Source organism: Cyprinus carpio, chromosome A1 (assembly GCF_018340385.1).
Source record: "Cyprinus carpio isolate SPL01 chromosome A1, ASM1834038v1, whole genome shotgun sequence".
NCBI classification, from domain to species: Eukaryota; Metazoa; Chordata; class Actinopteri; order Cypriniformes; family Cyprinidae; genus Cyprinus; species Cyprinus carpio.
In genome coordinates, this window is record NC_056572.1 from 36680626 (window position 1) to 36698956 (window position 18331).

At 34.8% G+C, this 18331-nt stretch overlaps 1 protein-coding gene and 1 long non-coding RNA gene across 2 annotated transcripts; both read right to left on the bottom strand.

Annotated features, from left to right (window-relative positions):
• Positions 1–485: 485 nt before the first annotated feature.
• Positions 486–2775, bottom strand: LOC122146429. The gene is made up of 4 exons (XR_006160985.1): positions 2747–2775; positions 2519–2599; positions 2280–2345; positions 486–800 (listed from the first exon to the last, which is right to left on the bottom strand). It is a non-coding gene; the product is annotated as an uncharacterized LOC122146429 (long non-coding RNA).
• A 190-nt stretch (positions 2776–2965) lies between these two features.
• Positions 2966–5852, bottom strand: LOC109111470 (B-cell receptor CD22-like). Its single transcript, XM_042768203.1, has 6 exons — positions 5831–5852; positions 4210–4554; positions 3863–4111; positions 3456–3710; positions 3129–3377; positions 2966–3053 (listed from the first exon to the last, which is right to left on the bottom strand). Exons 1-6 carry the CDS (start codon positions 5850–5852, stop codon positions 2974–2976), a joined length of 1200 nt encoding a protein of 399 aa, XP_042624137.1. The 3' UTR covers positions 2966–2973.
• Positions 5853–18331: the final 12479 nt, after the last annotated feature.

An 18331-nucleotide genomic window follows, 5' to 3' on the forward strand; every position in this document is an offset into this window, starting at 1 on the left:
TCTTATTATTAGGCCTAATATTATTATTACATTACTTTTATTATTAAATTACAATTAATTTGCACCACAATAATTTTATAGCACATCACCAAATATTTGACGCACTGTGAGGATAATAAAAAATTAGACTATTAGCTTACTCCTCATTGAAAATGTTTTTTAAAAAGCCTTTTAAAACAGGTCTATTAATTTCTACAATTAATTATTGGCCTATAATTAAAATTATTAACACTGCAGTCATCAATGCAAATTAAGAGCAGCTTTATTTGAAGCACTGACTTTCAAAAACAATCTGTTTAATGCAAAATACATTTTTCTTTTTTTTTTCTTCACTGTGTACGGCCCACAAGATAAATATTAAGGGAATAATTCAAGACAGTTATATCAGCTGTTCACTGGCGTAACTCTTGCGCAAAGTTGGCACATTGCTTAATATCAGACTTTATGGTTTAAAACAGAAATACCCCCCCCCCCCCCAACATGTAAAATTGCACAACTAGCCTTTTATGGGAAATCTGAAAAATACTGACACCTAAGGTTAAAAACATTAAAAATCTAAATGCAGCAAGCTTGTATGAAGATTGCATGAAGTGTAAAGAGAAAACACACTTAAGTGTGTTAACACACACCCTTTTATCAATTAATTAACTCTTTACTTCCATTTTCACTCAACTATCTATACAGTTATCCACAAATTATATCAGTCAAACACACTTGTCAATCATTCAGGTCTCCACCTACAAACTGATATGTGAAAGCTGTAAAATGTTCGCTGTGTGTCCAAAACACTACATCCTCTTCTTTTGATGCTGAGTTCAAAAAGACAGAAAGAAAGAAAAAGAGAAAACATTAATGATGATATATTTAATACGGGCATCAAGAACATTAGTCATGAGGAAAGGTTAATAGGTTGTGTATTTTTCATTGTCTAGTGCAGGGGTTCTCTACTCAAGTTCAGCTCCAACCCAATCTTGACCAAACCCACTGCCAGTAACTTTCTAGTGATCCTGAAGAGCTTGATGAGCTTGTTCAGGTGTGTTTAATTAGGGTTGCCCTTACCAAAAAGTAGTATACTTCAAGTTCATTTTATTAAGTATACTCAAGTAAAGTTCAAGTGTATTTTAAGTATACTTTATGTAACAAGTATACAAATATCAGTGTTCTCCTAGTATACTCTGTAAGTGTACTGTTTCAATACTTCTTGGGACTAAATTGGCCCACTTTCTAGTATATAAAAGTATACTTGTATGTATACTTTAAGTATAACAGTAGTAAACATTGAGTACACAACTAGTTTACCTCTATGTTTGTAGTTTGTACTGCAATTATACTAAAAGTGAACTTATAGGTATACTGATAGTTTATTTACTAATTAAATACTTTGTACACTTTGAAATATAGTCTCAGTAAACTACTAGTTTAGTAGTTTTATACTGCAAGTATACTCATAAGTTTTCTTTAAGTGAACTTTACATCACACTTTAAGTATACTACTATGTCCCTATTTAGGTTTAAATTTGTATACATTTTATTATATGAATATATGAACATACAAAACATCCAAAGAAAGAACAGGGTATCTGCTTGTAAACAAAAACATTTTATTCTAGGTTCATGCATTCATTAAACACTAATGTGGGTAAGTTTCATACAAAATAAAGAAATAACATTTTGAACAAAAAGCTGAAAAAAGACTATGAATTGGATTCAGGATGATAATCAAAACGTAGATGGAGTCGATCAACACCCCAAAGCTTGACTTAATTATTACCTCTTCATCGGTTGACATTTTATTCTGACTTCAGTTTACATTTTAAACTGTAACGTTGACATAACGTTACAGTTTTGATGCTATTTCATGTCAGATGATCGTGTTACATGTGTTAGTATCTGTTGTTTCTTCTTCTTCTTCACTTGTGTTTTTTTGGAAATTCTGTACAGAAGATGTGGACTAGCGCCCTCTATCATATAGCAATGAAAACACTGATTCTAGGAGCACAAGTATAGCTCAAATATATTCAGACTTTTTGTAAGTATAAGTCAAGTATACTTAAATGTCATTTTAAGTATATTTCTGAGTAGTACATGAAGCCCATTTCTGAGAAGCACACAAAAAGTAAACTAAAAGCATACTTTCCTATTTTTTAGTTTAAAAGAAGTATACTAATAGCACACTTGTATAAACTTCTTTTTCGTAAGGGTGGAGCTAAACCTCTGCAGGAAAGGGGACCTCGTGGGCCAGAGTTGAGAGCCCTGATCTAGTATGTGTTTTTACTTACTGGAATATTTTCATACACTGGAGAGTTCAGTTCAGGTTTACAAACATCAGGGCCACGTTGATCAGCCTTTATGAATGAAGAGACAACATAAAATCAGAACTGTTTTATAGAAATTTCAGTACTCTAAGTTATAAGACATTTGCTATTTTCACAATGACATTGAAGAGTGTTTTATTTCCTTTGGCTACAGGTGAAGAGAGTTTAGTCTTTTGTAGAAAAACCTCAGGTAAAATACTTACCAATTCATTTTCATACACAGGTTCATTCAGTTCATCATTGCAAGCTTTGTGACGGTCATGATGAGGTCCAGAATGATTGACCTTTGACATAAAAAAAAAATAAAAAAAGACAGAGAGTAAATAATGCATGTAATCATCTCAATAGAAAAAGCCACAAATTCGGACTTTCAATCTTTGAGTTCAATTACCTGATCAGTAAATTACTAATAATTAAGTTAATATCCATACCTCAGCTTTATTTCTCTTTTTCATACATCACAAACACACAAAAAGACAAAAATATTACACAAATAAACCCAATCACAACCTCTCTCACTCTCTCTCACACTCTCTGTCAGTATCTCTCTCTCTCTCTCTCTCTCTCTCTCTCTCTCTCTCTCTCTCTCTCTCTCTCTCTCTCTCTCACACACACACAAACACACACACACACACACACACACACACACACACACATCTTACCAAATCAGCAATATCGTTATGATAACTGCAGCTCCACAAACCACTCCAGCAGATATGTACAAAATCACCAGACGACCTACAACAGAGACAAAAGAGTAAAACATCTGAACAGATTCACTTCAGAAAGAGTTCAATATATGATCTGCTCTACCTTTAACAATGACAGTAACAGCGTCTGATCTCTGAGATCCATGTTGATTGTGAGCCTCACAGTAGAAGCGTCCACTCTGTAGTGCACTGAAACTCTGTCCAGATCCAACAGCTGAGCTTTGATTCTCCTTAAACCAGCTGAAGATCAGAGCAGGAGGGTTTGAATCACTGCTGCAGCTCAGAGTCACTGAATCTCCCTCCACTATTACACCAGATCCAGTTATAGACACTGAGACATTCCTGGGAGGATCTAAAAAGGACAAAAAATAAAATTCACAATAAATATTAGAAATTTATGATTGACAAGTGCAGATGATCATTAACTCACACACAACATTTAAAGTTACAGCATCAGAGTCTTTCTCTCCATGTTTATTGATGGATCTGCACTTGTATTGTTCACTGTGATCAGAGCTGATCTTTGAGATGTTGTAGATTCTTCCAGATCCTACAAACGTTCCTCCTTTAAACCAGCTGATTTCTGCAGGAGGGTTTGAATCACTGCTGCAGCTCAGAGTCACTGAATCTCCCTCCACTATTACACCAGATGGACTCACTGCTACAAAAGCCCCCTTTGGAGGATCTAGAGGTCCAGTATAAAGAATGAAAATAATATTAATAAAAACATTTAACATTCTAACCAATTTGGTCTTTTACACAATATGAATACTATATGAATTCATGTCTCATATATGAATACATTTACACAAGTTGGCAAAGTATGACTGTACTCACAGGTGACATTGAGATGAGCAGCAGGAGAGATGTAACTGTGTCCATGTAGAGCACAGCTGTATCTGCCTGCATCCTCTCTTCTGACTGACTGCAGCAGGAGTTGATTGTTTCTGTCTCTTCTCTCAGTTAATGGCTGTGAGTTTCTGTACCAGATGAATGTTGCTCTGTCAGTCAGAGTGCAGCTGCTTTTACATGTCAGACTGACATTATGACCCTCTGTCACTCTCTCAGGAGCCTCCACCTGAAGATCTGAACACAACACACACATTATATCTAGAGCTGCTGTCATACACTGATTATTATTCAACATAATGCACAGAAGAAGAGCTCAGCCTCATGAAAGTCACCTGTGACAGTAAGATTCACTCCCGGATAACCAATCCATTTGCCATCAGGTTTATCAGTGATGAATCTGAAACAGTACTTGTGTTCATCCTTCTGTGTCACATGACTCAGTCTGATGGTGCAGTTCTGCTGTTTGTCTCCCAGATACTGAAGCCTCTGACTGTATTCAGGATCCTCAGACAGATCTGGAGACTCTTCACCCTTTACAGGGTTTTTGGTCCAGAACACTTTCATGATCTTATATCCAGTAGGGTATGTATAAGTGCAGCTCATTGTCACTGATGAGTTCTTTAGTGCACAGATGTGTGAATGTCTGTAACTCACAGCCCAACCAGCACTAGAAACCCCTGAAACACAGAATTCATACTGAACAATAGTTTTTTAATTATTATTTTGCATTTTTTGCAAGCAAGATGGAAGCTAGCATTGATGCAGTGATTCCCGATCATATAACTACAGCTTAATCAGATCTTGAGTGATTTTTTTGCACATTGGTATACTTGACACTATACCAAAGGAGATAGCCAGGACACAGGGCTCTACGTGGATTGTTGTTGGGTCAGACAGGTGTCAGGGGCGTAGGAGCAGGGCTCGAATTGAGGGGGGATATGGGGGGATGGCATCCCCCGGTTGAAAAAAAATGACAAAAAGCAACCCCTCAGTAAAACCACCATCCCCCTTTACCATCCCCTTTGGATTATTAATGTTGTGTATAATGTAAAACTTATCATGCAAATGAAATGTTAAAATGTTCTACTTATCATAATTCACGAAAATAAATAATGGTGATTGCCCAATCAGAACTTGCTACTGTAACAATCTGCGCACAAGCGGAAGCAAGTTTGCTACATTTTTTGCATAAAATAGTTCAAGCGCAACATTTTAAGTTCTTTAAGTTTTTAAGTTGTTAATTTATGATTTTTCCTTGATGAGAATTTAAAAACATTTCCCTGATATAATGTTATTGTGCTGTATGTGTGACTGTGAGGGACAGAGAGACGACAGGAGAGCTGGCATTATTGAATCACCGACTTTGCAAAAAAAAAAAAAAAAAAAAAATTCTAATATTACGAGAATAAAGCCTAAATGTTTAGAGAATAAAGTTGAGATATTAACGAGAATAAAGTTGAAATGTTTTGAGAATAAAGTCGTAATATTATGAGAATAAAGTCAAAATGTTTTGAGAATAAAGATTAAAGTTATAATATTTTGAGAGGATATTCTATCCTTTTGCACATGCAAATGGCTCGGATTGGGAGCAAGGCGAGATATTCCAAAGTCTCAGCTTTGAAAATCTGTCAGTTTTTTAGTGAAATACTACAATATATTACAATAATGTGTTTTTTTTTTTGTTTTGTTTTTTCACGCTCTTTAATGTGGCGTGACAGATCGCTGTATCCTCTTCAGTTTAAGCGGAGTCTTGAGTCTTTCCAATTAAAATTATGAGACATTATTTTCATTATAAATTAAGCTATACTGTTTTTTTTTTCATGCCTTCTGATGTTCCTCCACATTTATATCTTGCTATAAACTTGAAATAAAGAGGAAAAACACATTTAATATGGTATTGCCGGCCCATGACTCGAACGCACAACCTTAGGGTTAGGAGTCAAACTCTCTAACCATTAGGCCACGACTTCCCCATAAGTAGAAAGTTGTGTTAAATTAAAAGCAATAAAGGACTAAATTATTGCGATTACTGGGTGGCCGGCGTGCTACAAATAATGAATGGAAGACGTTAAATATTAATCTTTAACCGGGGTAAGAGTCTCCTGATATTTGATTAGTTTCCCCAGTAATTCACCTTTGTTTGCTATGACTCAGTTATGTGCGCTGTCCCCTTTAAGAGTTCATGCATGCGCTAATGAGAAGTGAAGGTCAGACCGAAAGAGAATGCAATTAGAAACAGGAGTTACACAGAGGAAGACATAGTAGATAAAACTGTTAAAGAGAGGACATTTCTAGTTTTATATCAACTTGTGAATGTGTGGTGATTACAGTCGTGTGATTTTATTGAGTGGATGGTTTAATTTACAGATAAGCGTTGTGTTCCTGCATGTGAGAGATCTCCCATGGGGAAGGGGAATTTAGACCACATTGAAGGAGATTTGAGCGTGAGTTAAAGGGATACTCCACCCCAAAATGAAAATTTTGTCATTAATCACTTACAGATGGTAGACAACCAAAATGAGTAATGCCGCCGCGCGTACCGCCGCCGCAGGGCCGCGGCGTTAACTGCAAATCAGTCGCGTGTTAAAATTCGCGAAACTACCGCCAGGTGGCGCAAAGGGACGGATTGGGAACTGAATGTAATTGTAAAATGAAAGGAAGACGTAAAACAACAATAACATTATAATATACATTATAACATCCTTAAAAAAGCCATTAAAAATAGGATAGTCTTAGGCTACAGTCTACTCATCAAAAAATAAAAAAAACCCTTTACACAAAGGCTCTTATGCATGCTATTGTTTTTAAACAGTCATTATATATATATATATATATATATATATACGGATTAAAATGTTTTCATTTCGGTTCATTCTTGGTTTAAAAATAATAATAATAATAATAATAATCTTCAGGTTCCATTTGCAGAGCGAAATGAGAACGGTCCAGCATTTACAAATAATTCTTATTAACTTATTAACTGGAGTCTTATTAACTCATTGGAAACAGCAGTCGTTCACCGAGCCATGCGGCGCGAGCAGCGGGCCACTTTGGCATAATTTTGCTAATTATGATTTTTTTTTTTTTTTTCGTCATACTGAAACACGTGTGAAATCCAAAGCCTATTTTACCTAATGAATAAGAGTTTAGCTTCAAATGGGCAACATGTTTGGATTTGTCCCGAATGAGAGAGATAAGCCCAACATAATGTATCGCTTTAAATTATTTTAAATTATTATTATTTTTGTTGTTGTTTATAAGCCTATATTATTATATAGCCTGCTGCAATTATATTTATCCATTAGAATTATATATTTGTAATTCTTGTTCTGTTCTGATAATTTTTTTTAATTTAAAGGATTTGTTGTACACTGTAAAACCTGACAAGTCACAGTAACTCAAACCGTTTGAGTAAACAGATTGCCTTTACTTAAACCATGTAAGTTTTAAAACTTTGCAATCAAGTTATCAAGTGATTAATTAAGTGCTGATTGAGCATTAGTGATGAACAGCTGCTGTTAACAAACAGCATCACCAGCTCCACTTATTAATAACCAGACTGACTTTATTTCTGTCAGACGTCTACAGAAGATCTTATTGAGAATTAACTAAGGTTTAGATGTTGATTTATTGTTTCATTTGAAGTAACCATGTTAGAGATCAGTGTTTGCTTTAGTTGGGCTCTTGACCCTTGATTTCTGTCTTAGATTATTTTTTTTTTTGGACGTTGTAATCATGTGTTTTTGAAACATGTTTGTTATAACCCCAAAAACCCAGAGAAAATATGATCAGGTATTAGTTGTTATACAGCATATTGGTGATGATAATCATCAATTATGAAGCTGTTCAGAGTCCAAAATCTTACTAAATAAGTGTTCTATAGTTAGTTCAGTTGATTACAATGAAAACCATTCATGAAGTCAGTGGTTCTTTCATAATCAGTTAATATAAAGGACTTTCCAAACAGTTTGGTCTTCTATGGTGTCAATTAGTCACACACAGACATCAATAATCAGAATATGAACCTCAACAATGGTTACGAAAAAAAAAAAAAAAAAAACATGCTGCAATGCATGCTGGGTACTGTTGTAATACAAAACTCATCCATGGCTCCCAGCATGCTCTGCTGCAATGTTTTTTTTTTTTATGGTCACCATTGTTGAGGTTCATATGCTGATTATTGATGTCTGTGTGTGACTAAGTGAAACCACAGAAAACCCAAACTGTTTGGAAAGTTTTTTATATCAACTGATTATCACAGAACCACTGGCTCTTAGAATCACTTTTACTGTAATCAATTCAACTAATTACCCAACACATACTTCATCAGAGATTAAACTCCAAACAGTTCAATAATCAATGATTATCATCATCAATATACAGTATAACAACCAACATCTAGGTACAGGTTAGATAACAAAAAAATGCTAACCTGAATGCACTGTAAGCTGCTTTGGATAAAAGCAGCTTCTAAGAGTGTGAGTATAACACTTGATGATATTTTCTCTGGGCTTTTGAGTTACAACAAATGGTTACAACAGCCAAAGAAAAAACTAAGACAGAAATCAAGGGTCAAGAGCCCAACTAAAGCAAACACTGATCTCTAACATGGTTACTTCAAATGAAACAATAAATCAACATCTAAACCTTAGTTAATTCTCAATCAGATCTTCTGTAGACGTCTGACAGAAATAAAGTCAGTCTGGTTATTAATAAGTGGAGCTGGTGATGCTGTTTGTGGGGTTGTTTAATCAGATCTTGAGAGATTTAATGTATTTTATTTCAGTTTATTTTATCTAAGGCTGTGTCTGAAGTCAGTTGTAGTTCTTGTGTTTCTCTTTTCTTCAGTGATTCTGTTTGTTAACAGCAGCTGTTCATAACTAATGCACAATTATCACTCAATTAATCACTTAATTATTTAATTGCAATGTATATCTTCTTTCAGTGAACTCAACTGAATTAAGTTCAGAGTACTCACAACTATTAGTTTTAAAACTTAAATGTTTTAAGGCAATCGGTTTCCTCAAACGGTTTGAGTTAACATAACTTGTCAGGTTTTAGTGAGGCTGTGTCTGAAGTCAGTTGTAGTTCCTTTCTCTCTTTTCTTCAGTAATTCTGTTTGTTAACAGCAGGTGTTCATCACTAATGCTCAATTATCACTCAATTAATCACTTAATTACTTAATTGCAATGTATATCTTCTTTCAGTGAACTCAACTGAATTAAGTTCAGAGTACTCACAACTATTAAGTTTTAAAACTTAAATGGTTTAAGGCAATCGGTTTCCTCTCAACGGTTTGAGTAAACCCAACTTGTCATGTTTTCAAGGATATTTGTTTACACAAAAGGGTTTGAGTAACGTTACTTGTCGGGTTTTACAGTGTGTTAGTTTTAAAACTTAAAAGGTTTAAGGCAATCGGTTTCCTCAAACGGTTTGAGTAAACCCAACTTGTCAGGTTTTTAAGGATATCTATTAAATAAAACGGATAAAAATAAAAAAATAAAAGAGATAAAAAGAGTAAACTGAAGGGAACTAAAAATGTCCTGTTGGTACATTAGCCTATAGCATTATTAAGCCTGCCGTTATTATTTCTGAATGTAATAAAATGCAACTCTCACAAATGTAATTTATTTAAAAAAAACATTCACGTGTATGTTTTTATCCAGCTTTATTTTTCCATTGCATCTAAAAATGACTTTGTGCATCACATTCACTTCGTGAACAAACAAATATAACTTCAGATCTGCCTCCTGCGATGCTCAGCTGTGGACGATTTCAAAATGTTTGATATAAAGGTTGCCGTCACATTTTATACAGGAATTGTTCATTTAAAAAAAAAAAAAAAAAAATCAAATTATATTGTTAGTTTTATGCTAACATGCAATCAAGTCTTCGGATACTATACAAGATACAAGTTAATTTAGGCTAGCATGCACTGTGACATTTTACCGTTTCAACTTATAAACTCCTTGAGATTTTAAAGTCAGTTTAATAGTATTGAAATTCAAGTTGAATCTCGAAAAAAAAAAAAATAATTAAATTATTTCTATGAATTAATAAGTTAGCATGACTTTTTCATCATAGCATTTTTTACGAGCTGTATTTGTTTTCTGAAACCAAGCACCCACTTTGTAAATCTATGAATCACTCGCATATCTCCTACAACCTACAAATAAGGGCTCAGTTCAGCTGGAGGGGGCTGGGGTTTTGGGGTAGTTCTGTATAGCTTGTGGGGGTCGAGATAAAGGTGTGAATCTCTTGCTCTTTCATATGGACAGCCTTATGAAGGTTTCAAACTTGCAGAACAGGTTTTAGGACAACTTTAAAGAAAGGTTTGATCACTTCAAATGTTGACTACTGTATAGCGCAATAAAGTTTATTAGTTATTATAACTTAATTTCAGAGGAAGTTGCCTTAACTTAAAAAAAAAAAAAAAAAACTGTTGCATTAGGGCTGGGCGATAGGCCTATCCCCCAAAAAAAAAACCAAAATTCAATCACAAAATAATCCGATTTACAATTTAAATCGTTTTTTTTTTTTGCCTCCCTACTTAAAATCAATATTCAAATGACAAAGAAATTGTTCAAAGCAAGTTTTAATATAAAAATATATTATTTTTTTAATACTAGCCCATCATGCCATCCACTCAGCGTTAAGAGCTGTTCAGATTAAAACTGGCAGCTCCGCAGTGAGTCAGTGTCATGGACGGAGGACAGACCAAGTGTAGGCCTAAATCAGTTTTCTAGTCTATATTTTCATCTCGTTATGCCGCTGGTTTAGGTCATGTATTTATTTTTATTTCTTATATCAATTATTTGTAAATATAGCAGACACTGTCTAACCGTGTCTACACCGGACGGCCTTGTTCATATAGGGCGAAACATCTCTCTCACTCGGCAGTACAGTAGGCCTATGTGAGCGGATTGGAGCAGCAACAATTTCCCTCCGCGCTCCGAGCATTTAATAATCACTAAGCTCCGCGTTCATTGATACCAGAAACACTGCTCCGCCTTCACTCCGCGGCTAAAAGTTGAAATGTTATGTTCATAATAGCTTATAAAAATAAAATAAAAATAAATAAATAAATAAAATTACAGGAGAGTTTCAAAGGGGATTAGGCTATTGTGTGCAAACTTTTTGTGCCAAACTAATAAAATTGTCAGCATTAAAAGGTATAATTGCTGCTTTCTGCTGCGCAAATTTAGTTTGTAATGAAAAATAAGTTTACATCGTCAGTTATTTTATCTACAGATCAATGCATTTGTTACAGATTTCTGCTCATTCAAAATCAGATACAGATGAAGTACACTGTTAAAAATCGCTGTAAAAAAACGGCCAAATTTTGACAGTAACATTCTGTTTTCCATTAAAACAGTGCATTCTGGGTAATATTTGTCATTTTCGAGAAAGTAGCCTGCTGCTATATATCGTTAATTAACAACGTTCAAAGTCGACACTCAGAGGCTGTGTTTCAAATCACACCCTACACCCTCATTCACTATTCCCTACATGAGTTTACTAATATATTCCACCTGACAGAGAGAATGAAAACTAATGAGTGAATTCAGACAATGATGAACAGCTGCTGTTAACGAGCAAAATCACTGAAGAAAAGAGAAACAAGACAAACACATGAACTACAACTGACTTCAGCCGCAGCCTTAGATGAAATCAACTGATTTAAAGATTTAAACAATCAACAAACAGCTTTACCAGCTTCATGCATTACTAACCAGACTGACATTATTTCTGTCAGACATCTACAGAAGATCTTATTGAGAATAAACAACAGTTTAAATGATGCTGTTTTATTGTTTCGTTTGACGTTACCATTGTGGAGATGAGTGTTTGCTTTAGTTGTGCTCCTGACCCTTGACTTTTGAACATTAGCATTTGTTTAATTGCTATAACTGTTTTGTTAAGATACAATTGTTATAGCAAAATGTTTGTGGCTGGTCAAGTGATGTTGGAGTTTTCTAATAGCCATAATCTGTAATATGCGTTTAAAGTTTTGATGAATTATATGATTGAATTGCTTAAGTGTTAAATATATTTTTGTGATTTGCAGTGATGAGCTTGAGCAGTGCTCTAATACATAAAATTAAGAATTTAAAACATCTCATGTTCAAATTATTTTTGAACTACCATCTCATTCACACTCAGAGAGACATCAAGAATCAGCATATGATTCTCAACAATGGTGACAATTAAAAGCTTCATTATGCAATGCATGCTGGGTACCACCCATTACTCCCAGGATGCATTGCAGCATGAATAAATTATACTGCCCAATTGTCCACTTGTTTCCTTGGATTCTTACTATGTTTTTATTTTTGCTTTTGTGTTGAGCTTTAGTAGCATGTTTGTTGATGTTCAGAACTGATCTGTTTATATATTTTTTAGATTGTCACCATTGTTGAGATTAATACGCTGATTATTGACGTGTCAGTCTAAATTACAAGAAGAGACACCAGATAAAATCAATGAGTGTTGAGTTTTTACAGTCTTTCATAACTGATTGCTTGATAGTGCTTCTTTTTCTGTTTTAGTAACAATGTTCAGTATGAGAAGAGACACCAGATAAAATCAGTGAATCTGAAGCAAGAGGACAATGCTATGAAACAACAACGTCAGATATTTATTTATTTATTTTTTTTTTCGTGCCATAACAAACATGTTCCAGAAACACATTGCTACAGCAGCAAAAGTTAATATTAAAAAGTCAAGGTTCAAGAGCCCAACTAAAGTGAACACTGATCTCAATCATGGTAGTGAACAAAAAAAGAAGAAGAACATCTAAACCTTTGTAACTCTCAGTAAGATCTTCTGTAGACGTTTCACAGGAATAAAGTCACTCTGGTAATAATTGAGGCTGGTGAAGCTGTTTTGGCAGTTGTTTAATCAGATCTTGAGAGATTTAATGTCTTTCATTTCAGTTGATTTCATCCAAGGCTGTGTTTGAAAATTGTATTTCTTGTGTTTCTCTTTCATTCACTGATTCCATTTGTTAATAGCAGGTGTTCATCACTAATGCTCAATGCTCAAGAACATGCATTAAGTTTGCCCCAAAGCACAGGCAGAAGTAGCCTAATAATTATGAAAAAGGAGACATTTTAATTATTTATTAATAAACAAATGTTTTCTTGTCGGCTGCAAGATGAAATTCACAGTGCTGACTCTCTCCACATGGAAGCGCCTTTAAACAGAAATACAACCTTCACAGATTACATAATGCTTTCGTTTTGAATTGATTCGTTTAAAATACATTTCAAGCTTTCTGTAGATATATTTCTCATGTATGTGAGACGCCACAATTTTCAGTTATTTCATTATTAGGAAAAAAATTATGTGATCGAGAGGGCGCCTCCCTGTCATGCATGCGCATTAATAATTTTTGCACAAACACTTGAATATAAATAATAATTCACATTTTGCATATGCATTACAAAGTAAATAATTTTTTACATCCAATTATCCAAAATAAAACCAAACAAGATTTGTAATGAAGATAAAATATGTAGACAAATAAGAATAAATGCTGCGTGCACTCAGCATCATGCAGAGCAAATCTTGCACTGATATTTTACGGAATATTATACAAACCTGCATTTAAATGCGGCTGCAATTTATTTATTTATTTTATTTATTTATTTTTACTTTACTTAAATTATATGAAAGCAAGCAAAGAAGACTCCATTTAAAATCACTAAAGTTGTCAATTAATGAAGCTCTTTTTTTTTACATCGTGTGCACTTTGTTGATAAGTGATGACTTTTTATTAATCCATCCATTCTTTAGAGTTGCAATGATTTAGTTAAATCGTGCAGTTTTAATTAATTTGTTTCTTGTTTTAATTAGGCCTAAATAATGGGAGCGAAATTATACAGTGCCTCACGTTTTACTAAAATAAAGAAAATTAATTTATAAAACACGCAAGCCTAGCTCACAATAGGCTACCACTCTTAATGCTCCGATGCAAAGTAAACCACATTTTCTTTTTAATAATATAACACATAATTCATATTATATAAATAATACTGCACACTATTTAAATGTGTCTAGTCTAAAATATGGTGTAGAGAAAATATAAGCACAGGCTCATAGGCTTGACATTTATCCTGCTTGAATTCGTTCTAAGAAACGCACATAACTTCATAAGGACTAAACTTTCATCTGTGAATATTAAATATTTTTTCTTAAATTTTCCCCGACTGCAATCAAATATAACACTTCGGTGAGGCAAAGCTGACGTCTATTTGCGAAAATGTGCTTTGATGCGCTTGTTTGAAAACTTGTGATTAAAGCGCTACTCAGCGCTCAAAAGCTGCAAATGCACTTTGCAGACGCCGCGGAGGCGGTACTAGCGGCGGTAGAAACAACGTTTTGGATGTCCTCCTACACTGTAAAACCTGACAAGTCACAGTAACTCAAACCGTTTGAGTAAACAGATTGCCTTTACTTAAACCATGTAAGTTTTAAAACTTTGCAATTATGTAATCAAGTGATTAATTAAGTGCTGATTGAGCATTAGTGATGAACAGCTGCTGTTAACAAACAGAATCACCAGCTCCACTTATTAATAACCAGACTGACTTTACTTCTGTCCGATGTCTACAGAAGATCTTATTGAGAATTAACTAAGGTTTAGATGTTGATTTATTGTTTCATTTTAAGTAACCATGTTAGAGATCAGTGTTTGCTTTAGTTGGGCTCTTGACCCTTGATTTCTGTCTTAGATTATATGATCAGGTACTTGTAACCATGTGTTTTTGAAACATGTTTGTTATAACTCAAAAAACCCAGAGAAAATATGATCAGGTATTGGTTGTTGTACAGCATATTGGTGATGATAATCATCAATTATGGAGCTGTTCAGAGTCCTAAATCTTACTAAATAGGTGTTCTATAGTTAGTTCAGTTGATTACAATGAAAGCTGTTCAAAAAGTCAGTGGTTCTTTTTTAATCAGTTAATATAAAGAACTTTCCAAACAGTTCGGTCTTCTATGGTGTCAATTAGTCACACACAGACATCAATAATCAGAATATGAACCTCAACAATGGTTACGAAAAAAAAAAGAAAAAAAAAAAATACTGCAGTGCATGCTGGGTACTATTGTAGTACAAAACTCATCCATGGCTCCCAGCATGCTCTGCTGCATTGTTTTTTTTGTTTTTTTTGTTTTTTTTTTTTATGGTCACCATTGTTGAGGTTCATATGCTGATTATTGATGTCTGTGTGTGACTAAGTGACACCACAGAAAACCAAACTGTTTGGAAAATTCTTCATATTACCTGATTATCACAAAACCACTGGCTCTTAGAATCACTTTTACTTTAAACAATCCAACTAATTACACTACACCTATTTCATCAGAGATTAGACTCCAAACAGTTCAATAATCAATGATTATCATCACCAATATACAGTATAACAACCAACATCTAGGCACAGATTAGATAAAAAAAAAATGCTAACCTGAATGCACTGTAAGTTGCTTTGGATAAAAGCAGCTTCTAAGAGTGTGAGTGTGTATAACACCTGACGATATTTTCTTTGGGCTTTTGAGTTACAACAAATGGTTACAACAGCCAAAGAAAAAACTAAGACAGAAAGCAAGGGTCAAGAGCCCAACTAAAGCAAACACTGATCTCTAACATGGTTACTTTAAATGAAAACATAAATCAACATCTAAACCTTAGTTAATTCTCAATCAGATCTTCTGTAGACGTCTGACAGAAATAAAGTCAGTCTGGTTATTAATAAGTGGAGATGGTGATGCTGTTTGTGGGGTTGTTTAATCAGATCTTGAGAGATTTAATGTCTTTTATTTCAGTTGATTTTATCTAAGGCTGTGTCTGAAGTCAGTTGGAGTTCTTGTATTTCTCTTTTCTTCAGTTATTCTGTTTGTTAACAACAGCTGTTCATCACTAATTCACAATTATCACTCAATTAATCACTTAATTACTTAATTGCAATGTATATCTTCTTTCAGTGAACTCAACTGAATTAAGTTCAGAGTACTCATAACTGTTAAGTTTTAAAACTTAAATGGTTTAAGGCAATCGGTTTCCTCAAACAGTTTGAGTAAACCCAACTTGTCATGTTTTTAAGGATATTTGTTTACACAAAAGGGTTTGAGTTACGTTACTTATCGGGTTTTACAGTGTGTTAGTTTTAAAACTTAAATGGTTTAAGGCAATCGGTTTCCTCAAACGGTTTGAGTAAACCTAACTTGTCAGGTTTTTAAGGATATCTGTTTACTCAAACGGTTTGAGTTAAGTTACTTGTCGGGTTTTACAGTGTACTGTACCCCCATGTTGTTCCAAACCCGTAAAAGCTCCATTCATCTTCGGAACACAATTTAAGATATTTTGGATGAAAACCGGGAGGCCTGTGACTGTCCCATAGACTGCCAAGTAAATAACACTGTCAAGGTCCATAAAAGGTATGAAAGTCGTCGTCAGAATACTCCATCTGCCATCAGACGTGCAATCTGGGTTATATGAGGCGACGGGAAAACTTTTTGTAAGCGAAGAAAACAAAATAGTGACTTTATTCAATAATTCCTTTGTCAACAGTCTCCTCTGTCTCTTCATATCACCGTATGCTTCGTATGCTCTTCTGTATCATCCACCCCACAAGGATGCGCTGTTTCTATGTGTATTTAGCTTTGATTTGAAAGTAAACAACGCATCTTTGTTGCACGTCTGATGGCAGATGGAGTATTCTGATGACGACTTTCATACTTTTTTTGCGGCACATTTTTGTTCATTATGATTTTTTCTTCAAATACATTGCGAATATGGAAACATTTGGATTTGTGATGAAAGAGAGCTGTACGTGAGCCCAGTTTCGCTTTACATTAGGTTTTGGCTTGTTTCTAGCTATTCTGGGCTTGTCTGCTTTCCCTGTGCATAATATGCTATATTTTATTAATAAAACTTGTTTACCATATTTTGGTTTTAGCCTATATAGCCTACTGTCTTTGTCCAGCTTCCCTTAAGGATCCTTTCTATATCCTGACGGTTTTAAATGTGGGAGAAACGTTGTATTATGGCTATTTGCTTTACTGATAGCTATTAATAAGGTTATTAATATTACAATTTTTATTAGCATTAATAGTATTTATTAGGCCTTACCGAATTGGGCCTCCAATGTCACTGTTATAGTAGCTACATCCACATTAAGTGTTTTAGAATGTCCCAAAACCATGTCTTAAACTATAGGCAAAGCTGACTGTAGCCTATTTGAACTTGAGTCCAAGTTTAAAATAAAACTCTTTCTTTCTATGAGGGATAGCCTACGCTTAAAGTGCAGTTTACCAGGTTACGTTCATATTCTGGGCTATACTGCTTGTCTGTCTACTTTAATAATATGGTGTGTAATCCGTGTACTGAATTTAGTCATCCAGTGTGTAACAAACGTTATAGTCACGGGAAGAATGAGGCGGGAACCGGCGAACATTCAAACAAAACTTTAATAATAAAATATACCTAAAAGACCGCGACAGCCCCTACTCGTGGACGACTGTCGCACACAAACAGAACCAAAAACACAAAATAAAGTCCGAGCCTGGTCCTCTATCGTCCAACACTGTCATCAGTCCCTCCTTCAGTTCTCCTTCGCGGGATTCGTTACCGGTGAATGGCGCAGGTGCTCCACCGGGCTCGCTCCGTTCCCACGGCTCTCACACAGTGTTTTACATTAAGCGTTTTAGTATGTCCCAAAACCGTGCCGTAATAAGCATGCACTGACTATTTCTCCAAGTTCAAAACAAAACTCTATGAACCGCTCCATTGTGAACTTGGAGCTGTATAAACCACTACAAGCTGTAAAGTAAACAGGAAGTGTTTGTCCGAACTCAGCTGGTTTTGCGAGAGAACGCAAAAGTTTTGCGAGCGAACGCAAATAATTTTGCGAGAGAACGCAAAAGTTTTGCGAGGGAACGCAAAGTTACGGAAGTTCTAAGCGGCCATGCATTATAATTTTTTTTTCTTTTTGTTTTCTCGTTATAACGACTTAATTTTCTCGTTATCTCTGTTATGTATGCAGCTAAATGTTGTTATATAAAGACTGAACCATTAGGGGGCATCAGTGTTCTATTATTGGTTGATGTCTGTATTGAATAAAGCAGTTGAAGAAGCAGTGAACCAAGAAAACAACGTGTGCGTGTTGCTCTATATGTAATAGATAAAAGTGTTTATCTAAAGTCCTGAGTCGGCAACATAATATAAACTGGCGACGAGTTGTGTAATCCGGAAGACTTTTCACTGCATCGGCGAGAGAAATGCCGGTGTTGGTCAAGTTTGGATAAGAAAAGAACAACCACGCTAAAAACAGCACCGAGCTAGTGAGCTAGGGTAGCTGTAAAGAGTTGATGGATCAGTCTTCTTCCGAAGAGTCTAACGTTACAGTGACAGAGACTAGAAGCAGACACATCATGGCTGGAATA